Source organism: Pimephales promelas, chromosome 24, assembly GCF_988280905.1.
Source record: "Pimephales promelas chromosome 24, fPimPro1.hap1.1, whole genome shotgun sequence".
Lineage (NCBI taxonomy): Eukaryota > Metazoa > Chordata > Actinopteri > Cypriniformes > Leuciscidae > Pimephales > Pimephales promelas.
In genome coordinates this window covers 23806933-23833400 of record NC_142792.1, presented here as the reverse complement: position 1 = coordinate 23833400, position 26468 = coordinate 23806933, and the positions used below count along the sequence as shown (strand labels likewise).

The 26468-nt window shown below is 36.6% G+C and overlaps 2 protein-coding genes across 4 annotated transcripts; both read left to right on the top strand.

The window, feature by feature from the left end:
* Nucleotides 1-806: 806 nt before the first annotated feature.
* On the top strand, nucleotides 807-11978 carry LOC120467008 (uncharacterized). Its single transcript, XM_089126941.1, has 3 exons — nucleotides 807-858; nucleotides 1469-1608; nucleotides 9508-11978. The coding sequence occupies exons 2-3, from the start codon at nucleotides 1524-1526 to the stop codon at nucleotides 10500-10502; spliced, it is 1080 nt and encodes a 359-aa protein (XP_088983067.1). The 5' UTR covers nucleotides 807-858; nucleotides 1469-1523; the 3' UTR covers nucleotides 10503-11978.
* Nucleotides 11979-16794: 4816 nt separating this feature from the next.
* On the top strand, nucleotides 16795-26241 carry LOC120467005 (uncharacterized). Of its 3 annotated transcripts, XM_039655744.2 has the most exons (3): nucleotides 16795-16854; nucleotides 20580-20723; nucleotides 23617-26241. In XM_039655744.2, the coding sequence occupies exons 2-3, from the start codon at nucleotides 20639-20641 to the stop codon at nucleotides 25005-25007; spliced, it is 1476 nt and encodes a 491-aa protein (XP_039511678.2). In that variant the 5' UTR covers nucleotides 16795-16854; nucleotides 20580-20638; the 3' UTR covers nucleotides 25008-26241. The 3 variants fall into 3 exon arrangements, with proteins under 3 accessions (XP_039511678.2, XP_039511679.2, XP_088983040.1); XM_039655745.2 differs by lacking the exon at nucleotides 20580-20723 and having other exon boundaries at nucleotides 16805-16854; XM_089126914.1 differs by lacking the exons at nucleotides 16795-16854; nucleotides 20580-20723 and adding an exon at nucleotides 20761-21339.
* The last annotated feature ends 227 nt before the right edge of the window (nucleotides 26242-26468 follow it).

Below are 26468 nucleotides of genomic sequence, written 5' to 3'. Positions count from 1 at the left end.
GTTGAAACATAAGTTTTTGTCTTTTTCACCAAACAAGTCAGTGTAACATATGCACAGCAAATTGTACTTACATCCAGATTGAAGTGTTAATTCAATCAACCACTGAGGAGTTGTATAATTATCTCATGTAGTGTTTGAATGGCAGTGTTTTTAAATGGCAAACATGTGACTTTGTCAAATTGTTGTTTCTTATGTAGAGAACCGTGTTCAGTGCATTTAAAAAGCGCTATTGTTGATTTGCAAAATGTGTGTAAAGCAGAACATGTGTTTAGACTTTTGGAGACTTGAGAAGAGGTTTTGCTCACTGTGTCAGTTTAAATTATGCGCTGGGCATGTCATTTTGGAAAAAAAAAATTATAAGAATCAAGGGTATGTAAACTTTTGAATGGTGTCATTTTTATAAATTCAGCTATTTGTTTTGTCTTGTGGACTATAGTAAACATCTTTAATGTAAAATGTCTTATTCAGGGCAGCACTAAATAAAAAAATAATGTACATTTTGTATCATCCCTTATTTTGTTACAATTTTAAAATGTTTTGCTGATTCTTCAAAGGCTATGTTAACTCTTTTAAGCACAACTGAATGAATATATATATTTATATTATGATCTCTGATTTATGAACTTATAGTATGTTATTTTAACTCATAAACCAGGCTTGTCACTTTTTTCATTTAAATAGCCTACTGTGATATCTTGTAAATATATTCTGCACCCAAACATTGAAGTTTTGCCTTTTGTATACAACATTCTATGCACTTTTATGATTTTAGACAGCGTGTGATTGGGACTTTTATTTTGGTCTGGCGATATGACGTCATAAGTGTGCGCCACACTGTTGTAATTTGGCTGAAGAAAGGTTGGTCTTTAAATGCATTTAAGGTTTTTATATGAAATCATGCTGTTCAATCAATTCATAATATTTACAAGCTCTGTAAGATGAATTTATTATTTATTGTAACATTATAATGCTTTATTTAACATTAATGCACGTTATTTTTGTGAGTAAAGCACATTCAAACGAGTAAAGGTGAGTCTCATTTGGCGTCTCCCAATATTGTAAATTAGTTTGTTGTACTCACGAATTCCGTGACTGGCAAGTAATGGGAGAAACTGAGCTTTTCGAGACTGCCGAATTAATTGATTCGTAAAATGAATCACTGATTCAAATTGCTCGATTCACCGCACACTGCGAGACCTGCTGGTCAAAACAGTGTAACGAGAACATGTAATGAAAACTTTAACAAACCAACTTCAAATGGTGTAATGAAAGTATAATCTATTCAAAATAATTTACAATTTAATATAGAATAAGTCATATAAGTGTATCATTTGTAGAGCTTGTTGTAATATATTTGGCTAATCAGGCTATTTAAAGCCACTATGACTATGACTGATTCCCTTACTGAACTAGGAAGCTGATTGAGTTTTTTTTTTTTTTGTTCTGTTGTTTATTGTCAAACACACAGAAAAACTCCTGGTGAAGGTGCTTACATGAGATCCACGTGACGCATTATTATAAAGATGGCGTTTATTAAAGAGGAGAGTGAAGACATGAAGATTGAAGAAACATTCAAAGTGAAACAAGAAGATACTGAGGAAAAAACAGGTTGGTTTCATTCTCAAAGCTAAACTGATACGGTTTAAAATCTCTACAGAAATTAATGATATTTTTGAAGAATGTTTCAAACTAATGTCGTTTTGTTGAGATCACATGACCAGACAAATAGCCCTGTGTCATTCCACGTCAAATCAACCAAATTTCAGAAACTTACCTGGCTCAAATTGTTGATTGTTAATAGCTTTTCTAAAGAAAGTCAAACTATTTAATGTCACAGATGTCCATTATTTTGAAGACGGGGGGTCAAAATGACAATTTTTGTCAGAGTTTTGAAGCCAAATTAGAGGGTTAGGGGTATAAACATTCCTTTAGAAAGATGGATCTTCATCAGTATCATCATTTTTTTACACAGAGATTGGTAGTTAAATCTGTTGCCTTTAGCCATCTTTGTCTCATTATATGGCAACAGGGACAGTTGAAAATCGTTCAAAAATGTGAAAAAGCACTTTTTGTGTTTTTTGCCTTGAGTTTGTATGCCTGTAACTTCAAGAAGTATTACAGATATCTTAATATCCTTTTAGATTCTGGTTCTTAACAACCAATTATTTGGTATCTTCATTTTAAAGGCCCTATATGGTTCAATCCCAGAGATATAGAGATCTTAATGCGGCTGCATGAGTAAATAGTAAATTGTTTCAGTGGTCAAAAAACAAAATGCGGGCCACTTTGCATACTACTGAAACTTTTTTCTTTTAAAGAGGAATATCTGAAGAACAAATAATGTTGAAATGTATCATGTTTTTCTATCAATGCAATTGGATAGAAAATACCTGAATGCCATAAATATTATTTGTCCAAAGTTTGCATGAAGATTTTCCCTTGATAAAAATGTTATTTAATATGAGAAAGTAGAAAAGGGAATGTCGATACAGTTAGGGTTCATTTCTGGAATTACCATAGTATTTAATATTAATATTGAGTGATATTGTATATTATCTAAAGAAAGTAAAATATATAGATGGTTTCTTTACGCTTTAAGGTTTTACTAGTTATAAGACTTGAATTGTAATGACTATTATAACTGTATGTATGCATATGATATTATACTGATATTATGCTTTGAATGAATAAAGAGAACATGAATAATTTAATTATAATATTGTGTTTATATTGTATGTTGTTTAATGAAGATAAAAAATTGTGTGTTCTTTCTATCGTTAGAAAGGTTAGACTTGTATTGATAATGATATATTACTGCTGTGTGCCCAATGATGGTAATATATTACTTTTTAATGAATGATGGTAAAATATATATATAATTTTAATTAATTAAATATGTATTAAATGACAGTAACATTTTCTGTTTATTCTTAAATGTAGTTTTATGCGCCCTGTAACTGACTGGTACTTTACTGTGGAAAAAGTGAGAGAATCTCTATTAGCTGCAAAGCTCATTTCACAAACAATGCATCCCTACCGTACGTTTAATAGCGATCACCAAATATAAAACATTGTTCACAAGACCAACACGTTAATCCACAAGAAACTGATTAGCGTAAGCTGTAACTGTCATAAAATGTTGAACTGCGGTCACTGACGTCACCGCCTTTCCACGATAGGCTGAGGTGCCTCACCTGATCCCAGTTAGCCGTTACGCTTTCTCCAATGGAAAGAGATAAGACCCTCATGTCCCTATAAGTCAATCTCTGATCCTACTTCCACGTTAGAGACTCGATATTAAGACGTCACGCATTAAATTGGGAAAAATAATATTTAAGTAGCCCAAACAAATCTATTAATTTATGTGATATTAAACCCAGTATCAACTTGTAAATTGAAATCAATTAAAATGCAGTATAACAAACAGTATATAACAAAAACATTTATTTAGCAAACTGAAATGTAAGCGATCAACTTAAGTTTTAACACCGGATCAATATATTATAGGCAGGTTAACATTTCCAGTTAACATTTTAGAGCAATGGCATTGGATCCAATAAGTTCTACAGATGATCAAACTCAACAGTTTAACTCTGGGGGAGTTGTAAAATGAGCATATTTCCAAAAAAAGTGGAGTATCCCTTTAAATAACATAAAAAGCATAAAAAAAAATTCTGTTTCAGTTGCTTCAAAATAGGAAAGTGCCAACAATGCGCCTGAACACACCTGGTTTTCAGACCAGCACGCCCATGGGCGTACAAATGGATTTGGTATTTAAACAACGTGGCGCAGGATGTGAAAATGATAACTGCGTCAGGCTGAAACTAGAAAAATACACTTGAGTTGCGCCTGCCGCTGCATTGCACCGTGTGAATGAAAGGGCCCTATATCTTATTCGTTCATGGTACAATGTTTCAAACTTCACTGCTCTTTGATCTGATATCTATGGTTTATAACAGAATTCTTTACCGAATTGTAATGCTTCTCACTTAGGGTTGCCACCTTCAGTGAGGCAAAATAAGGGACACCCATACACAAGATAAATAAATAATTAAATGAAATAAAAAAATGTGTCAAGCGTATGGAACTGATTATTTCAACATGACAACTTGACAGCTCAACAATAAACCACGAGAAAACATGAGATCAAGTATGTGAGCTATATAAATATACATATAAACTCTTATATGTTCGGGATTACCGAACCAGTAATCATGTTTTTGACAATTCTGCATGGATGAGATATTTTCAGGGATTAAAGTGAAAAAAATTCTTCTGACTGAAATTTTTTTCAAGCCAAGTCATATTCCTGTAACTTTATTTAAACAGTCGAGACCAATAGCGTTTTAAGGGAAGATGTTTAAAACCGATCTAATATTACCGGTTTGCGTAATTTAAAAGCTATTTTAATCTATGAAAAACAATTACTTATCTTGACAAATAATCAACCATATACGTAACTTTTCAGTGCATGTTTTTATTTATCTTATGAGACCAAACAATGCTAAACTATATTAATATATAGTTTGTGCCATGGCAAATTGTTTTGGCTGAGGGCAAAGTGAAGTATTATAACTTTATTATGTAGGCTAATTAACTTTAACTTTGTAGCCTATTAGAGAGCTGACTTGTGTTTAACTGAATTGTTTGCTTTATTTCCCATTGTATAGCTTATTATAGCCTACCTATTAGGCTACTTATAATTTTGAATGGGATATTAGCATTAAAACTGACATTTAACAAAAAAAGAGACATGGTTGTGTAATTTTTTAATGGAAATTTTTTTTCATTTTTTTTTTTTAATTTCCCATTCATTTCCTATGGGGTTCATTTTTGACCAAAGACCACAAGTGTGACTATTTTTTTTAAGACCACTTAAAGCAGCGCTCAGTAAGACTGGAAACTTCTTTGCTGTTTTCTCGCAGGTTTCTCTCTCGAGCTCCCCCTACAGTTTCGGAGTATATATACATGAGAAAACTGTCGTAAACTCGTTGTCAACTCCCCCTCCCATCTCGTTCAGACAGGCCATGTGAATTTGTTTTCAGAGAAGCCGGCGAACAAACGGATTTTGTCCCCACCACTTTTGAAACATCTCGCGGCACAGATGTACCAATGCAAATAAAACATCTCCAGTTAACAGCATTCGCTTCATTTGTTTGTTAAATAACAGGCGATCTAGCACTGAAATGTGTTGGCTTCTCTCAGAAACGCGCTTCAATCCGTTGCGGAGATTCTTTCCGGTGAAATCACAAATAAAAATGCACACAAACGTGTCCCTTTTTCTCATGGTTTCTAATTCCTCTCTCGTATATTTTCCCCCACTCATCAAAACATATAAAACCACTGATAAACATTATATCAATTCAACCACTGATAAACATTATTGGTTTTGATGAGGGGGAAATAAAAACTATTCGAGTGCGGAACCTCTGGCCGGACCATCACTGTATTGTGCTCATTTTTATTTATGTGCATCAGGAAGCTATGGACATCGTCGTTCAAAATATTACCTACTCGAAAGAGAAAAAAGAATGAATGCGTTACCCAGCACTTTTGAAAATGCCCTTCCGAATGCGTCTCTGTCCCCAGCACATTTCAAACCAAACTGACGCCCGAGCCATGTCCACTGAGGTATGATTCTCAGAACAATATTATTATGTTGAGAGAGTGTATATTTTTATTGTGTTACCAAACGTTATCAGTAACATTATGGTTAAAAATCAATAATACTATAAGAAATATTTCCGCTATTTATTTATTTTTAGTTTAGCCTACAGCTATAGCTACTTTGATTATGCATTATCAAAATACATGTTACGTTACATTCATCATTTTTCTGGTGATCCGAGTTGTCTATCGTAACGATTGACCAAAGAAAGTCAAACACGTTTAATTTGTTTATTACAAGTTTGTTTATTTTATTATTGAAGCTTGAGACCGGTGGTACTGGTGGTCTGGGGTGCCTCGGAGTTGATAACACTTGCCAACGCTTGTAGCTAAAAAGGAAAAAGAAAATGTATCAATCTTTTATCAACATATCATTTATAGACAAGGTCAAAATAGCACAGATGGAGTTGCATGTGTGAAGTTGCAATGCAATTTCTCGTTTACTTATAGTTCTGTTTGTGTAAATGTGGGTAAATAAATATAAAAAAGTTGCATTATTAGCTAGCAGCTCTCGTGTCGGTTTATGCATTATCAAGTCAGCAGCACAGTATAACGTTACTAATTCTGAGGCTGACGACAAGCTAAACTAATGCATAATTTGTAGAATTTCATATCGATTTATAGGCGATCTGAGAAACACAAATAAACCCTGATAGAGGAACGGACAAAACACTTACTTACAGAAAACAAGCAAGTTTGTTTGCTAATGAAAATGCTAACATCTAAGTTACAGTATCTAACGTACTAGTAAGCCGGTAACAGACAGCGATCATAATATAATAATAAAAAAAAAACAGACAATAGCAAACATCCCGACTCCCGAGGTCACAATTACAAGAAATACAAACATTAAACACAGTTTATTATAAAGATACTTACAAGTGCAACAGCAAGAAGGCCAGGTCAGCATCGGTTTTGCAGGCTTCGCTTTCTTTCAGTTCTCTCTATTCTGAAAAAGCCGGTCCGTTTCTCTTCTTTGTTTCTCTGATAAACACTTCCGAGCTGTCTTCTTCTTCTTTTACATCAGCCATCACGAAAACTTGAAGAATTCAATATCTAGCGTTACCTTTTTCTTATAGCTAGCCGGCTCCTGGATGGCCGGGGGCGTGTACGCATGCGTGTGCGCGTATAGTGCCGTAAAGCAATTCGTTACCTCGCGAGACCTGAAATCTCACGATACTTCCTAACACTGAGGCCGGCGAGCCGCCGGCCCAAAGTTGCAAGGGTGGTTTTGCGGCTCACAGGCACCAGGGGGGTGCGAGATGATCACCATTCAACACGAAATCAGTAATATTAACATTACAATGACTCCAAAGCTGTTCAATTAAGGTAAAAAAAAGTTACTTAGTTCTGCTTTAACATGCTCAGATCATGACCTCAATTTTTTTTGTGTGTTCACATACATAATGCCATAAAAGTCACCAAGTTTCGTAACATCGCGATGAAGCTGTAATTTTTAAAAATTAAAAAAATACTTTTTGTAATCAAAATTTATTGGTGTGTATGTGTATAAAAGTGTGTGTGTGTGTGTGTGTGTGTTTTGCATTCTAGATGTTGTAGAGTGTCACCCCTTTCCTGCGGTGTACTTTTTTTTTTTTTTTTTTTTTTTAGAATTGTGGCCGATTTGTAGATTGTACATACAAAAATTCAGAGAATTTTTTTTTTTGTCCATTTCCCATTCATTTCCTATGGTCGGTCATTTTTGACCGAAGAGCACAAGTGTGACTTTTACGACCACTTAGCCTGCTCGGATCATGACCTCAATTTTTTTGTGTGTTCACATACCCAATGCCATAAAAGTCACCAAGTTTCGTAACATTCTGATGAAGCTGTGATTTTTAAAATTTCAAAACAGAAAGTTTTTCGGTTAGAAATAACCGAAGAGCACCAGAGGGTTAAATCCAGGGAGCTCATATGCACCATGATTTGCAACACAGAAGTCCTTTTTTTCGTTGAATATGCAAGACTTTCGATTCATTAGCCACTATAGGTAAATATTTTGCCTATGCCAGGATCTGCCACTGGATAATATATATGGTTTAGCTAAATTTATCTAAGCTTGGTTGGATCCTTTTTTTAGTTAGAAAAGATCTGCGTCTTGCCACAATCCTAACAGATGGAATACAGGAGATAGTTGTCACATGCAGAGAACAGCCAGTACTTAACAGAAAGAGCTGCAACTTTAGAAATTAATACTGCTTGCTGTTTTGCTTTTATTCTCGTGCACTGACTCTTTCACTAAGTTGAACAGCCAATCAGAGTTCTCTCTTGACCCGACGCCGATTCAACATGTTGGCGAATTGGGCAAAACAAAGCCGACGAGGACTATTTTCAGCCAACGGCACAGAACCGTGCGGAACTCACCGAGGAAACTTAGTCGGCCGACGCACAAAAACTGCCCGGCGGCCGACCGTCGGGTTGATGTGTTCCGGGCTTAAGGCTGCGCCCACAAAGAAGAGAGGAAGGTTGATAAAGGCTGGGAATTTCCTTGTCAAGGAGCATATGTCGTTGATCAATGAAATTGCTGTGTGTATACACGTGCTTCAGACACCATTCACATAGATGCTGTTCCCCATAACAACGATCCAGACAGTTTCTCACTCCCCTTCTCAGGAAACCATGGTTACCATCATAACCATAGATATTTTTGATCATTCACTGTTGTGCCATACTTTCTACACTTGTTGATGACTGTCTTCACTGTGTTCCATGATATATCTAATTTGGAGTTTTTTGTAGCCATTACCTGAGCTGTACATTTCACCAATAAGACCCATTTGAGACTTTCAGTTGGCAAGTGCAGGGAGTAGCTGCACTTCGTCTTTGTTCCCACAGATTTTGTTTGAAAGTTTCTTAGGTCTTCAAGTGAAAAATTGCTACAATCGTGCGATGTGAACTCGGCAATAGCTTTAACAGATATCGCCACTCTAATGATGCTGCTGTAAGACCACATAACGGCTTTTTCTTCAAAATTTAAATCGCCATTTTCAACCTTTTTGGTGAGGCTGGACTAACACAGTCTCATCCCAAAAAGTCATATAACTGACGTTTTGGGACGTCTTTTGACCATACGTCAATATCCGCCTTTTTAGGGCCCCCTTAAACGTCGCTAGATGGCGATCCGGGGCCGTCATACAACTGACGCTTTACCTTTAACGTCAGTTAGGTGACGGGTTAGGTTGAGGGTTAGGTTTAGGTATGGGGTAGAGTTAGGATCCCATAACCTCATCTACCGACGTTTAAGGGGGCCCTAAAAAGGCGAATATTGACGTATGGTCAAAAGACGTCCCAAAACGTCAGTTATATGACGTCTTGGGATGAGACCGGGTTGGCTGGACACATTACATATAATGGTAAGTACTTTCTAAACTCAAAGCGAAAGTCATGGATAAAGAAGGAAGGAGCCGCAGAAATTGCACACTAATCTTCTACTTATCTTAGACAATTGAGGGTCCTCATCTATCTATATAGTTTTTGTTGCTGTTAGTGGTAGTTTTTTGTGCAAGTTTTTATTACCTCTCCTCCCAAGTTGGATTCATGCTCATTGTGCTCCCACAGCAAAACCGAAGCCAGGGGGGCGGTCTACATCTGTGGTGATGTAGGGATTGGACATGTAATATCTCTGCATTGATCCGTTCCGGGACTGATCCCGGCATTATTACTCGGTGTTTTTGTGTTCACACAGAAGGCACAATTTTATGGGATCAATTTAAGGGGCTTAAGAAGCATTAGCAGGTTTATGTTCTTGGTTTTGATGCTTTATATGTATAAATGTTTTGATGTCTGTTACTTTGTGCCATTAAACTGGGTTTAACTTTAATTTGTCTTTTTTCGCCTTAGACCTGAGGGTGCTGAAAGAGGAGAATGAAGTACTGAATGAAATGGAGAAGAATCAATATGAGATTCACTATGATTTGATAACTGAAGAAAATTCTTTCAGTTGCTCACAGAATCACAATGAAGAGAAGCCTGTCACATACCCTCAGTGTGGGAAGACTTTTGATCAAGATGCAAACCTTAAAGCCCACATGACAATTCACACTATAGAGGATCCTTTCATCTGCCATCAGTGTGGGAAAAGTTTCACTCAAAAAGGAAGCCTTAACAGGCACATGAGAATTCACAATGGAGATAAGCCTTACATGTGCCCACTGTGTGGAAAGAGTTTTAATCAACATGGAAACCTCGAAGTCCACATGAAGCTTCACACTGGAGAGAGGCTTTTCCCCTGTCAACATTGCGGAAAAAGTTTCAACCGAAAAGGAAACCTTAATTACCACATGAGAGTTCACACTGGAGAGAGTCCTTTCACTTGCCAACAATGTGGAATAAGTTTCACTGTAAAGGGAAGCCTTGTTAGGCACATGAGAATTCACACGAGAGAGAAGCCTTACAAATGCCCTCATTGTGAAGAGAGTTTTGAGCAACATGGAAACCTTAAAGTCCATATGAGAATTCACACTGGAGAGAAGCCTTATGTGTGCTCCCAGTGTGAAAAGAGTTTTGATCAACATGGGAATCTTAAAGTCCATATGAGAGTTCACACTGGCGAGAAGCCTTACACATGCCCTCAGTGTGGAAAGAGTTTTGATCAACATGGGAATCTTAAAGTCCACATGAGAGTTCACACTGGAGAGAAGCCTTACACATGCTCTCAGTGTGGAAAAAGATTCACTCAAAAAGGACACCTTGAAGTCCACATGAGAATTCACACCGGAGAGAAGCCTTTTACCTGCCAACAGTGCGGAAAAAGTTTCAAACGAAAAGGAATACTTAACAGGCACATGAGACTTCACGTCGGAGAGAACGAGTTTCAATCAGCATGGAAACCTTAAAGTCCACATGAGAGTTCACACCGGAGAGAAGCCATAACCCTATGGGATATGACATAACCCGCAGTACCACATGAGGACTCACTTAAGAGAGAACTGTCATCATCAGTTTGGTTCCAGACAGGAAACATCTTAGGAATCACGTAACTAGGGCTGTCGTGGTAACCGCAATATTGTAGTACCACCCTTCTGACAAGTCAACCGCAGAGGATTGCACGTAACCGCAGCAACCGCGATATTCACAATTTTTTTTTATAAGGCTATACCCTTCTTGTTTTGAACTTCAAGCATGTGTTTTGAATTTTAAACAAGTTCATAATGATAACAAGACTGTTTATCATGGTGATGTGTAGCCTACAGGCTTCACACAGACAGTGAATGAGAGAATCGGCAGAGCGCGTGCGATTACCTGCGTCTGTCTTTGAAGTCGTGAAAACCTTGTCGTGTCAAAGGGAAGCGAAATATTTGTCGCATCATCATTTTAACGGGTATTTTCCCATAAATGCGCGTCAGCAGCAGCGCTGGTCAGCATCCCACAGCACAAGGAAGCCGCGGGGAAATAAAATCAGTGAGTCACGCATTGAATCAATGCTATATGGGTCAGCTGAGCCTTGAAAAGTTGAATCTCAAAGTTAAAAATAATTAACATCTTGTTTCTTTACATCTCTTTTAATGAATCAGCTTTTTTAAACGTGTTCGTTGAATGAACGGTTCAATGACTCGCTCAAAGTCCGTTGTCATAACAATATGCGCGCTGAGTGAAAGTCTTTCGATGCACATGCGCTGTTTAATTTCGGTTACATTGGTTACTGAAAATGTCCTCGTTTTTGTCCACATCGTAAACTTCATTTATATAGCAACAAATACATATAAATTAAATAAATAAATAAATGGCGGTAATACCGAATATCGCGCTATTGAGCCACTCAACATTACCGCAAGGGAAATTCCATAACCGCGACAGCCCTACACGTAACACCGGAGAGAAGCCTTTCATGTGCCATTACAAAGAAAAGACTCATTCTGGGAAAAATATGCAGTGTTCCTCAGCATCTGTTTATGCGCATAATGCGGATATTGCATAAAAAAAACGCTGGATGGGAACACCAAGATGGGGATAAAAAAAACATGTGCTCATTTGAGTTGGATAATTTTTTATTATCAGATGAGAAAACATGTGCATAGACCATGATGGGAACACATTTACTGAATATATTCATCGATGCGCATCAAAAAGTTGCACAATGGAATGGCATAACTGGACCAACCAGCAGACCGATCTCGTTGCACAGCACCTGAAATGTTGTTTTGGAAATTCTGAAATGTATGAGAAGTCTGTCATCAAAGTGGAATGGTATAATTACCTCCCAGAACTGTCTAACATGACTGCAGGGCTCCAGACAAGGAGCCATTGGCTCCTATGAGGGAAAATAGTTGCCAAATGATGCCACAAAATAATAAATTTGTTTTTATTTTTTATTACAGAATCAACATTTTCATCCATCTTGTGGATGTCCTGGGAACTAAGACCTGAATTGCTTTCTAACTTGAGAACTACATATGGTCACAAAGAATTGTTCTTTACACAGAATATACGGATTATGTGATATAGTGCATATATTTAACAAAATGCCCATTTCTAGTTATTTTTCTAGTTGACTTACAAGTTTGTGAGCAAATTTGGCGTTACGTGTAGGGATGGGACAATTACCGGTTTCAATATAAACCCCTATAAAATGTACGATTAGGATTATTGTTTAAAATTTAATTATCATTAAAACCGTGTTTGTGATCAGGAGATTTTTCAGCCTTTTAAGAGGTCCAAATCAGCAGTGTGGTCATATTTTGGTTTTTACAAAAGTCCTGAGGGAAACTTAATTGAGTCACCCTGGTCAAATCTGCCGATCGTCTTGTGTGACCATCACCCACTGTTGTATAGTGAACACAAGGCAAGTTAAAGGGATAGTTCACTTTGAAATTAATTTTGATATGTTTTATCTTACCTCAAGGGCATCCAAGATGTAGGTGTCTTTGTTTCCACAGTATTTTCAATTTTGATATTTTTGGGTCAAACCGTTGTTGTCTGTCAGTCATATAATGAAGGTATGGGGGTCCACGTCAAAGAGCATGCACAGAGAAACATGATTTAATGACTCGTAAATGTAAGTACACATTGATGGCCTAAGACACGAAACGAGCGGTTTATTTGAGAAAACGAACAGTATTTATATAGATTTTACCTTGTGTAAATTGAATATCATTTGATATTTTCAATATCAAAATTGAAAATACTGTGGAAGCAAAGACACCTACAACTTGGATGCCATTGAGGTAAGCTAAAACATATAAAAAATTAATAACTTTGACCTCAAAACCAAAACTACGTCTGGGAAATAATTGGGCACAACATATTATTTTGAGTTGAAATATTTAACGTGAAGCTTCCGCAAAGAAATGCGGCAAGTGGCTTTGAGCCACCAAAGACGAACAAACACGTTCAATTAAGCAACATGACATCATGACTTTTGCGTAAACATACACGCAACTTTCGAGTCAAGTGGCGTGTTATCTCTACACATTTTGAGCTATCTGCGTGTATCCGCGTATGCCATTAACGTCCGATTGATTCCGCGTGTCTCTACACGCCGTCAAATGTCCGCGCGAATCGAAGCAAAACGTAGATCTACATCTTGGGGAGCGATCTTTTTTTTTCCTAGGATGGCAATGGAACAGTCATAAATGCCATTAACACAAGTGACGGTTAGGTTTAGGGACGGGGTTGAGGTAAGTCATATATTTATATATACAGTAATAAAGTTAAGTCAACAGCGTTCATAAACACACTGAAAAACGATTATGCGTCTTGATAGCACGCCAAAAATGGAAATACGAATTGGCGTGTCATACACACTCTACTTCATGAGATCAGTCTGAATTAAGAGTGAAATTTAAGATATAATAATGTATATATTTATTATAGACTTATTTAACCGATTTTCTACCACATAATTACTGGGACATATTGAATTGAGATTAATATTTTAAATTTTACCAGTTAAATCCATTTTGTACGGCGTACAAAACTCGTCCAGACAAAATGATCACAACAATATTATCAAACTCTGTAAATAATAAATCATCTCTGATTTCATTTTCAATACAATCAAAAACGGAGAAGCAAGAATCAAGGCGGCAAGTTGTATTTGAATGAAATGAGTGCGTGATACATGGATGTTCTGTTATAATGGGTTGCTATTGATGACGGTCATTATAAGGAAGGAAATGCAACAGAATTGAATCTTGCTTTAAAAAGAGCTTTTTTTTATTTGTTCTTTGTGGATTTATTAAATATAAAACTTTTTAAAATGTTTTAAGTGTGAGCATAAGTTATTTTTGAACACTTTCATCTCGTTTTAACAAAACCGTGATAATATTGATAATCACGATTATTTTGGTCACTATAATCGTGATATGAAATTTTCATCCCGTCCCATCCCTAGTTACGTGACACGATTGTTCTCAATGCATTTTATACAAGTTCTTTCCAAAGTCGAAATGCTTATTGAGCGATCTGTCAGGCCACATTAAAGAGAGACAAAACATCATTTATTTCTTGTATAAACTTTACATCATTTGAAAGCTTATATATTTTGCCACTCAAACTGAAGGTGTATTTACGATATCATACCTCGACTCATTTAGCAAACATAGCAAACACAACACTATTTTTGAATTTATTTACCTCTAAAAGTACCATATTTTCTATGTAAATTATCCTTATTTTTATGTTACTTCAGTAAAAAGTAATTCATTCAAGTAAGTTCAGACAGCCAAAACCTAAAAATGTGGTGACTTTGCTGTCATCAGGTGTCATATGTTGGTAGAAAAAAAACAAAAAAGCAATAATATCTATAGCCACTAGATTGCTGTAGTACTCAATGGCTGCGTATAGGCTCTGAACTCAATAACCATTGTTGTAATGAATTTAACCTCTTAAGTTTTCGATTTTCATCATTTAAGATTGTAATTAAAATAAAATAAAACATCTGTGTTGGGTGACAAAAATGCTAAAATATGCTCAGACAAATTTGACCATGCAATAAGGAAAAGACAAAGTACTAATCATTTATTTCAAACAAAAAAACATAAAATTTCAATAACTCAAAAAAGTAAATGGTACCAAACAGGTAAGAATAAACAAACATAACAATAACTCCGATAAGATTAAACAATGTAAACCTGACAAAAACACTATTTATATTTATTATGCTTACATGCACTTATGGCTGCAGGTAATTATGACAAGTGCAATCCATGCATCACAGACAGTTATTCTAAGGCATCAGGACTTCAGCTAAATCTAAACAAATGTGAACGTTTTGCCCTTCACCAGAGTGATGTCACGTGTCTACATAATATTCCAGTAAATAATAAGGTGAAATATTTAGGCATTACAATTTCTAAAGATCAGAAAATTTGTATGAAAGACAATTTTGAAAATAATCTACAAAAAGCAAACCGAATCTTAAATTGCTGGTTACAGAGAGACCTTTCAATTTTTGGTAGAATTTTATTAATCAAAGTAGAATATTTCTCCAGATTAGTTTATCCCGCTCTTTCTTTAGCTCCCCTTGCAAATTTTACTAAAACATGTTCTCGGAAAATGTATAATTTTATTTGGAGGCACAAAGCTCATTATATTAAAAAAGCAGACATCATTAAACCTTACGAACAAGGTGGTTTGAATGTGACTGAATTCGAGAACATTAATTTTTTGTTAAAACTCAAATGGCTGAAAATGTTTGTTTGTAATGAAGACAGTTTTTTGTTTACAGTTCCTTCAGCTTTATTTCAAGAATTTGGTGGAATTCAATATTTTCTCAAATGTGATTTTGATTTATCCATACTCCCGGTGAAACTATTAACATTCCATCAACAAGTTCTCTTATTTTGGAAATTTACACAATTTTACACCTCATATTGTTTCAATTTGGAACAACAAATATATATTGCACAGGAATAAATCTTTATGCTTCAAGAATTGGCTGAGCAGAAGCATATGGTCGGTGAGGGATCTAATGGATAAAAAAAGGGTAACCTTTTAAACTATAATGATTTTACATTAAAGCATGGATTTACTTGTCACCCCAAAGAATTCTTCACTGTCATTAATGCAATACCTTCTGGCATAAAAATGCTGATGCTGTTTCTTATGCTGAAGTTAACCCAGCTCTTCCCACTTTATTCATTGGTGATATTCATTTTGAAAGTGCTCAGTGTACTAACAAGTATATAAGACAGGTCGTCTTAAAAACATGTTATCCCTGTCAAATTAAAAGAAATAAATTAGATCACATATTTAATAAGACAACTGTAAAATATCTTAGAACAGCTTATTTAAGTTTTCCTATTCCCCCTAAAGCAAAAGAAACACACTTCAAAATTTTAAATGAAATCTATCCTTCTAACAAATTCTTAAATCAAAAATGTAATATAGATATTGTCCCATGTTCTTTCTGTAATAACCACTCAGAAGACACTGACCATATCTTCTTTACATGCAATTGTTCCAAAATCTTCTGGATAGTGGTTTAAGACTGGTTGATAGAAAAGAAGGTGGTTCTTGATGGTTTTGCTTTTACTTTACAACATATTTTATATGGAATTCCCAAAGACTGCTGTGCTAACGTTTATTTGATTAATAACATTGTAATAATGGCAAAATCTTTTATACACAAATGTAGGTTTTTTTTTAAATCTCTCCCATTACTTGTTTTCAAAAATGATTTAAAATGTTTTTTTCTAGAGCCCTTAAAAAAATGAGAGGTGGGAGTGCGATTAAGTTGCTTGATCTTTTGATTGCTTATGACTTGGTATGACATTGCCCCTTAATTCTAAATTTGAACTTTGTATTTTATTTTATTTATTTATTTTTTGTTAATTGTAAGCTATGTTTTAAAATTGTATTTGTTTTGTTAAATTGTGTTGAGCCTTTTACTCATTCCTATGCATTGTAGAAAGAATACATTTGCCTTGGTTGTATGTATTTTTTTGTATTCAATAAAAAAAACTAAAAAAAAAAAAAAAAAAAAACTTGTGACAACCAGGAAGGAGTATTTTGAGAATAGGAATACTCAATCAAACGTACAACTTAATTTTTGAAACTTTGTCCATGTTTAGAATGGGAATCCAAACTCTTTAACAGTGTAAAAAAAACAAAAAAACTCACCATGCATTAGTGCACATATTTCACCCCCGCTTTAAAGATGAAGAAGGACTTTTATTATGGTCTGGTGGTGTGACGTCATACGACTGCGCAGAGACCCAGCGTCTGTTGTGATTCGGCTAAAGAAAGGTTGGCGTTTTTAAGCATTTTAATTGATAAGTCAAATTTACAGCTCTTTTTAACGATGTAAAATTTGTGAATTATTATTTAATGTAATATTGTATTGCTTTATCTTAAGTTAATGAACGTTATTTTTGTGAGTAATTCGCATCCACGCATGAGTAACGTTACCAGAAAAGCTGCTTCTTGTTTTGCTCCTCACGAATCCCCGTTATGTCGAGAGAGCACTAATTTACTGGAAACAAAACAGATGTACATAATTCTCTCTTATGAACTGCCTCTCCTCACTCAGATATTGTGCGTTCGCGTTCAAACTGTCTTGTGCACTCACGAATCTCTACTTGCTCTTGCACCAGAAAGCTAACGTTACTGAATTAAACTTTGTCAAAAGTTATTAACCAGTCGGAATAGATTTCCACGACTGACCGATGTAAATGCTACATGAAATCTCATCGGCTGAGAGTGAACTGCACATGGAAATCTTTGATTTCTGTACAATTTGAAATGTAACAATATCAATCATTCAATGTATCTTTGTATGTGGCGCTTTATTTAAAGTAGGCTATTTGAAAAACATGTATAATACTGTAAGTATAAAATTGATAATGCAATGTGTTAAATTGGGAAAAGAGATAGATAAAACGAAGTAAATGTTTAACAATAATTATAATATAAATATTGCATAAGATATCCCATCAGTAAATGGATATAAGATTGGGATATAATGAATAAGTGTTTTTCTCGTGTAGGCCGATATTATAATATTAATGTACATTTGATAACAAATTATTAAAACTTAATTTGAATGCTGTAATGGAGATTCATATACAATTTCGCTACACATATATAATTTCGCTGGTTTAAGCAAAAAGGCAGGAAAAGTAATTTAAGCCTGTACTGTACGTGATGTCCATTGTCCACAGAACCATGTCAATTTCAACTTTCCTCTGTCTGTGGTTTAAGTGCCAAAATATGATTTTCAGATTCTCAAAACTCCTAGCCGCCTGAAGTGCATACTACATTGAATTTCACACACTTTTGCGTCTCCATTTGCACGCAGATTTCCTACACAAAACGCTCGTCTAAACGCAGAATAAAAAAAGATGACGCAACGGCACTTTTGCGTTTTCTCTTCGGAATCGTTTCTGTGTAAACATGGCCTAAACCAACGCGAGAACGCGCAGTTATCTCAGATAACTCAATCCAGCGATACTAATCATAAACAACAAGTGTGTTCGAAGAACCCAATTAGCCGGATCATGATAAGCACGATAATATCATCTTAGATGTCTCATTTGATCTCGGATGTTTTAAGCAACGTACGAAGAACGAGCCCCTGCACTGTAAATGTTTAATGGGTCTGTTCAATAAGGATATGAGGAACTAGAATTGTTTGGTATCAGCTGAAGCACATTATGTTGATCTATTGTGTAGACTTGGATGAGGATAAGATCACATTTTAATTACAAATTACTACAGAAAACCAGTTCGTTCCAAGGGGTTTCACATACTTTTCTTGGCAATGTTACTTGATATTAGCTGTAGATATTAGCTGTAAAAAGAGACAAAGTCTTTCCAGGACTCAAGTCCAAGTCAAGTGGCAAGTCTTTGTTGTGAAAGTCTAAATCGAGTCGCAAGGTGTCAAATTTGGCACTCCAAATCATGCCCAAACGGCTTTTCCACTGTCTGGCCGAACAGTTGGGAATGGTTCCAGTTATATTGAAACCATATCTGGCACAGAATGTAACGATTGGCTCCTACGGTGGAAGAGCGGCTCAAGTCATGTGACTCGATTCCACAAGCCTGGAATGGACCACTTGCACTGAACTTCGTGAAGCACTTCCGTTTGGAAATAATACATATCACTTTATTCCGGTTATGTTTACTTTCACTGCACTGCGGTCAATGAGTTAAATAAACGCCACCTAAAATGAGTGTCTTTTTATAAGATTTTATATTTTGGATATTTTTATTGACTAGAAGAAGGGATATTCTGATGTTTACCGTGTGCAGAATTTTCCAAACTCATCAGAACATATCTGGATTGGATTGGTTTAATCCAAACCAAGCCAATCTGAGAAAGCTGCGGCTGTAAAAAATACACCATTATTTCACCACAGGGTGTCAGTGTTCGTCTATTGACCGCGACGCTGAAGTGTGTGAGAACAGATGAATAACGTACGAAACACAAACATTTATTTATTTGGATTAAATATTTGAATCATTCAGTGTCATTTTTTTAATGTCAATCGTTTTACGCATGCCCAAAATGCTTAATTATTATTCAAAGAAGTTGATTGTCATTCTCCTCTACACTGCATGCGTTCTGATCGTTACAGGCACCTCACTATTTTAAAAAGACAGGAATAAAGCACCAATGCACTCAAGAAATACTTTTTATTAGTCAAATTCATTAAAAAAATGTAAATTCAACAGGTATAAAAGATAAGGACATAGGACTGCTGCCAGTTAGTGGATAAATATATTTAGCCTATTTATTTTTCAGAATGGAATAGTTGGAAAGGAAATATATTTATAGGAACATTTCAGCAGGCTCAAGATAATTAATACAGAGATCATTATTCATTGTTTTAATTGAATGACATCCATAAAACGTAGTGATAATCTGCATTCTCATGTAGGGACGTTGGATGAACACTCTAACCGGAAACTCCTGTAATAAGTTGAACGCGGAAGTACTTGTGCAAGTAGTGCATTAGTGATGAAACAGCTTTTTGAAACTCCACGTCAAAAGAACTATTAAAGGACAACTAAAGGACAATTAAAGGACAACTTCTTCCGAATACAGGAAGAAGCCATCTTTGAAAAATAGTCTCTACCAGTCGATCTACGAACGCCGATCCATGTCCACCGGTGAGATGTGAATAAGGTGATAAGGTGAGCGCGAACAGTAGGCTACGTGTACATATTGAAGAGAAGAAAACGGTTCGTGTTTGTGTTTCTTCCGGAAACAATGGACCATATGAGATTCTGCAAAGTTCAGCGCACATGGATCTGCGTTCGTAGATCGACTGGTAGAGACTATTTTTCAAAGATGGCTTCTTCCTGTATTCGCGAAGTTGACTGTGTGTATAAAATATCTTCTTATTAAACTGTGTGGACACTGACAAAGTTCTCAATGCTTCAGTTTGAATGTAGGGACCCTTGTTATGCTGTGGTGTTGGTGTGGGGCTATTTTGAGCCTTTTTAGTGGTAATAACAAGCGATTTTTATTTGTCATTACTCTATTCCCTATATACTAGCGTTATAGGCTAAACTGTTTTTAGAGATAAAACTATTTACATTCGGCAATCTAACAAATCTCAGATAACGGTTGACTAGGTAGCAATGTGTAATTAGACCAAAGGTTCATTTTGCGCTGGAGTTGTCCTTTAAGGCTTTGCAAAATGATTCAGTGATTTGAAGTTCTGATTCATTGCATACTGAAGATGCATTTTGGTAAATGTAATTGATTATGCAACAAGAACACAAACAACGACAAGTTTTATTAACCAGTTGCAAATGTTATGAAATCTACAAATCATTAAATTTAATGATTTGTAGATTTCATAACATTTGTATTTATACAACAAAATTTAGTGTCTGTATAACTTTTTATTTAAAGCCATTCCTTCTGACTATCTCTCTTACCAATACACTGACTACTGAACTGAGGAGCTGATTGAGACGCATTTGGATTATATTTTCTTATTAATTATTCTCATCTTAAACAGGACAAACACACAGAAACTCCAGGTGACGCACCTGAGATCCACGTGACACTATTATAAAGATGGCGTTTATTAAAGAGGAGATTGAAGATGTGAAGATTGAAGAAACATTCAGTGTGAAACAAGAAGAAACTGAGGAACAAACAGGTTGGTTTCATTCTCAAAGCAGAACTCATTCAATTGAACCTCAGTCAATTTCCAGCTCTACAGAAATGAATATCCAGCACTTTTGAAAAATCCCCAGAAATGGCAAACCTAAACTGAAACACTTCATGAACCCTTTGCACTAAAAGCACAAGTATGATCTCATTTGAAAGCTGACACGTGGCAGTTTATTGTAAATTTAGACTTGTACACTGGCAAATAGCACATCTGGATCTCTTAACAAACTTATCCAGTGGATATAGTCCTTGGTACTGGCTGATTTAGTTTATACTCTGTTTTCCTTTGCATTGTTGTCTTTGTTCTGTGAAAAACGCCACATCCCGGTTCACTTGAATTGCATTCGATGAGCCTGCCCCTGAAAATCCTTTTGGAGGGGGGACATGGAGGAGAACTCGGTGCAGGCAGTCATGTCTAACAGCTTAAAAGCCAGTACAGCATCACAAAGCTTCATACTATACCTTCTCATCTGGTTGTATCGCTGTTCGGAGTCAATTATATAGTCTTCCATGTTATTTTGATCTTTTTCCTCTAAGGAACACGCCATCCAGCTTTGCCATCAACATTGCCATGCCGTTATCACAGTCCAAATCTTCCACAGGTATTTCCATCGCCGTTTCACGGGCTCTCCCTTCAACCCTTATGGCGACGGCTAGGGCTTGCTTCTTTTTATCGAGATCGTTAACCCGCATCCAGATATTAACTTAATTCTTCCAACACTCGAATGGCCTGGTGTCATCAAACTTCGGCGGAACTTTATAACTAGCTGCCATCCTTTGCCATGTTACTCAAAATAAACACGACATTTATAGCTCAACTTTATTCAGTGCACGGCAAATTTTCACACAACTACTGTCGCCTGCACATGAACTGCTCTACCCACAGGCACCCCGTGCCGTATTCAACCGCGTAGAAGCGCTTTATGCTGTAATGAACAGTATAGAGCGGAAACAGCATGTTAACACTCAAATTTGAGATCATTTATTGACCCTGCAACTTTTTTTTAAGATGGAAGAAGACTGTTCTACAAATGTTAGAAATCAGAGGACAAATTACTGTGAACCAACATGACATCATGACTTGCGTAAACATATACGCCACTTTCGAGTCAGGTGGCGTGTTATCTCCATGCATTTTGTGCTATCCGCGTGTATGCGTATATGTCTACGCCATTAACGTCCGCGTCATTCCGCGTGTCTGAACACGCAGTCAAATCTCCAGTCATAAATGCCATTAACCCCAGTGACGGTTAAGTTTAGGGATGGGGTTGAGGTAAGTCATATCTTTTCTTTCCTAGGATGGTAAGGGAACAGTCATAAATGCCATTAACCCCAGTGACGGTTAGGTTTAAAGACGGGGTTGAGGTAAGTCATATATTTATATAACGTTAAGTCAACGGCGTTCATAAACACGCTGAAAGGCGATTATGCGTCTTGATAGCACGCCAAAAATGGAAATACGAATTGGCGTGTCATACACACGCTACTTCATGAGATCAGTCTGTGTGAACACAAAACTTGGGTTCTTAACTCTAGAAAACCACATAAGAGTGAATCCATCAAAATCTAGAATATTTTGTGCAAATGTTTTTGATCCAATAACTAATGATTCTCTTTTGCCAGAATTTAATAAAAGAAATAAATTTGCCCATCTTCTATAACATTAATATACTCTGCTGCAAATTAACTTGCCATCTCATCTTTTATAACATTAAAGCAACAACATGGAACTTTTCCTCTGTGGGCGGAATTGTCCATTATCACTGTCGTAAATAATTTAGCCTACCGCAGCCTACTGTTGCACGCGCACCCTGTTTATCCAGCATCAGCTTTGGAATCAACAATGGCCTCAGACAAAGTCTGAGGTGACGTAAAAAAAAATGACGTATGCTGTAAAGCAGTCAATTTTGTAGTTCTTTTCGTGAGCCGGTTACTACCCGAAACCCGAAGTTTCATAGTGCAAGTAAAAGCGATACAGACCACGTCAGGATATGGCAGACGTGTCATTTAACCTTTTGTAAGTCGATGTACCATCACAGGGGTCTTGGAAATGTATAATGAAGGTTCAAAAACTACAGTGTTACTTTAATACACTCTGCTACAGTTATGTTTTGCCGGGTTTTATATAACTCAGGAAATATAAAACTGAGTACCATCTGCTTAACATGGTGAAGTCTAATAATGTCGCTCAGAGGAAACATACAAGGAAAAAAGAGAGCCTAATACGTAGTCATGTGGGACACCGATACTTTTGTTTGAGGAATCTCTACATTTACAGAAGCTAAGTTGTAGTGGTTGGATAGATGGGACCTGAACCATGCTGATGCTTGTCCACATACGTCAACATAATTCTCAAGCTGTCCAAGAGAATGTTGTGGTCTGTGTTGATGATGTAATTGACATTTGTTGACAAGAATGTCAGATATGAGATTGGTCTTTAATTAATCAGTTCCCCTAGAGACGTGTGTGTGTTTTACGCTTTATTTTGATGGTCCCCTTTGAACATTCTGTTGACTATAAGTAACGTTGCACCTATGTGTTCACTAATTCTTATTAGAGTATTAGTAGACTGTCTCCTTAATATCGGCCAACCCTTTATTTTTATGGTACCTCAAACATTTTACTGACTATAAGTAACTTTGTAAGTAAGTCAAGTTAATTGTAACTATTAATACCCAGAGTTACTAGACCAAAGTTAGTAATTGACAAGAGGAGCTGAGAAACGATTCTTTCAATTTCTTAGTAGTTATGGGATCTAACCATGCACGTTTTTGGTTTTGATGCTTTTTTTGTTGGGTTTGATCCCATACATGTCTAAATGTTTGTTGCTTTGTGCCATTAAACTGGAGTTTACTTCTATTTTTCTCTTTTTCGCTTAGACATGGTGCCACTGAAAGAGGAGTGTGGAGACCTGAATGAAATAGAAGAGAAAGATCCGTTCCAGAAACATAATGGTTTAACTTCAGAAAAATCATTAAGTAGCTCACGGACTGACGAGACGACTTCCTTGCAAAAACCAGCTGAAGACATGAAGACATTAACTGGAAGTTGTTTCACCTGCTTTCAGTGTGGAACGAGTTTCGTGCAAAAAGGAAACCTTAAGAAACACATGAGAATTCATAGTGGAGAGAAGCCTTATACTTGCAGACTGTGTGGGAAGAGTTTCACGGCAGCACTGAACCTTAAGTATCACATGAACGGTCATAATGGAGTAAAGCCATTCAGATGTGATCAGTGTGGAAAGAGATTCACACGAAAAGTACACTTTAAAAACCACATGAAGATTCACTCGAGAGAGAACTGTTTTGTATGTCATCAGTGTGGAAAGAGTTTCCCTGAAAAAGGAAACCTTAAAATCCACATGAGACTCCACACTGGAGAGAAGCCTTACACATGCACTCAGTGTGGAAAGAGTTTCACATATAAAAAATCCCTTGATGCCCACATGAGAAATCACACTGGAGAGAACCCTTTCACCTGCCAACTGTGTGGAAAGAGCTTCACTCAAAAAGGAAACCTTAAAATCCACATGGTAATCCACACTGGAGAGAGCTCTTACACGTGCCAACAGTGTGGAAAGAGCTTCACTCAAAAAGGAACCCTCAACAGGCACATGAGAGTTCACACTGGAGAGAGCTCTTTTACCTGCCAACAGTGTGGAAAGAGCTTCACTCAAAAAGGAAACCTTAAAATCCACATGAGACTTCACACTGGAGCAAGCTCTTACACTTGCCAACAGTGTGGAAAGAGTTTCACTCAAAAAGGAAATCTTAAAATCCACATGGGAATACACACCGGGGAGAGCTCTTACACTTGCCAACAGTGTGGAAAAAGCTTCACTCAAAAAGGAAACCTAAAACTCCACATGAGACTTCACACTGGAGAGAAGCTTTACACATGCCCTCAGTGTGGACAAAGTTTCACATATAAAAAATCCCTTGATTCCCACATGAGAAATCACACTGGAGAGAAGCCTTTCACCTGCCAACTGTGTGGAAAGAGCTTCTCACAAAAATGTAACCTTAAAATCCACATGGGAATCCACACTGGAGAGAGCTCTTACACGTGCCATCAGTGCGGAAAGTGTTTTACTCAAAAAGGAACCCTCAACAGGCACTTGGCTATTCACACGGGAGAGAGCTCTTTCACCTGCCGAAAATGTGGAAAGAGTTTCAATCAAAAAGGAAACCTTAAAACACATGAGAATTCACACTGTAGAGAAGCGTTATACCTGCATAATTTTCCTGTTATCGATGTAAATCTGCTTTGAAACAGTCTGTATTGTATAAAGTGCTATATAAAGGCAATTTGACTGTTCATTTGATACTCAAGTTTTAGTTCTGCAGTGACACTTTTTCCACACAGTCACTGATGAAAAGCTGTTAAGATGAGAAGTGTCACTTTGCCAGTTTTCAACCCCCTTTGTGTTGTTACAATATTGGTAGTACTTGTTAACAGAAAATGTTTACCTGTTCACTGTATTAACTGAACTGAGAAATTCACATTTATTTGTCAACAAAAGTTTAAGCTTTTGTGAAAACTATAGATGATGCTTGCACATTCTTTTATCCCCACCCATGGACTGTCGAATCAACAGAAGGTTGTTAACAGTAAAATACAAGTTTTAGTGAATATCCTACGCTTAAATTACTGTTCCATGTCTACTCTTTAAACATCATTATGGTAAAAATGGAACACTATGGCAACAGCTTTCTTACCTGTACATGACAGCATTTTACCTCAGGAGAACTGGCAGAATGGCAGTTTCTTTCCGTTTGGCCTAAAACTGTCATCCGGTGGACATTCGTTTTGAATTGTTGACTGCAAACACATAGTTTTACAATTTTCTCTCCATGTTTTCAACACTTTGCAGCCTTTAGCCACTGCCTACAACGCACTGGATGCTTCACTGGAAACCTCAAGTAACTCACTCACTTGCTTGAATTCTTGCACCCGGGAACAAAAAGTGTTAACAATTATGACTAAGCATTTGCTAAGAAGCATTTCCTACTAAAGCAAGAAGCTATTTGACTCTGGTAAGTGCATCCATGGCAGACTGGTAGGAGTTGCCTTGTACGGCAACATGCTCATTGCATTCTAGTATTGAAGTTTTCACACCTATTTGGCAAAGCCTTTTTCCTTGTTTTTTCTAGTCAGGTAGCAATTAATTTTATTGCCTTTCTACTGTACAGGTGTAGTGGAAAACTTATTTCTTAGCATTTATTTTTGTTTTGTACTTTATTTGATTTGTGTCTCTGTTTGGAGTCTGCTTATGTGGAAATTTACTGGCTGGCTGTGATAAGAAGTTACAACAACAGGTGCACATCCTTGAAACTACCTTTTGCAGGAGCTAGAGATTTTGGACGCTTTGAGAACTTTTCCATTTATAAATATGTAAAAGTGTGTTCGTAAAAACACCCCGAACTAGGCGAGGTTGTCTCTTCACGGCAGAAAACTGTACGTGAATGGCCTTCTTGCAAGAATAAAACTCAAGAGAGACACTGTTTGGTCTACCTGGTTTATTGCATACTCCCCAAAAATAACTGAATACAAATGTTTCTATAACAAATGGTGTCAGAAGGGGGATTCCGCGTGTGATTTGTCTGGACCCGAGAACGTTTGAGGCTGATCATCCTGGTTTCTAAAGACTGGTTCCCTTCCCTAAAGTCCTCAGCGAATTTCTGATGTCCCGTAGTTTCAGAGCCGTACTTAAGGTCTCCATTCACAGCTT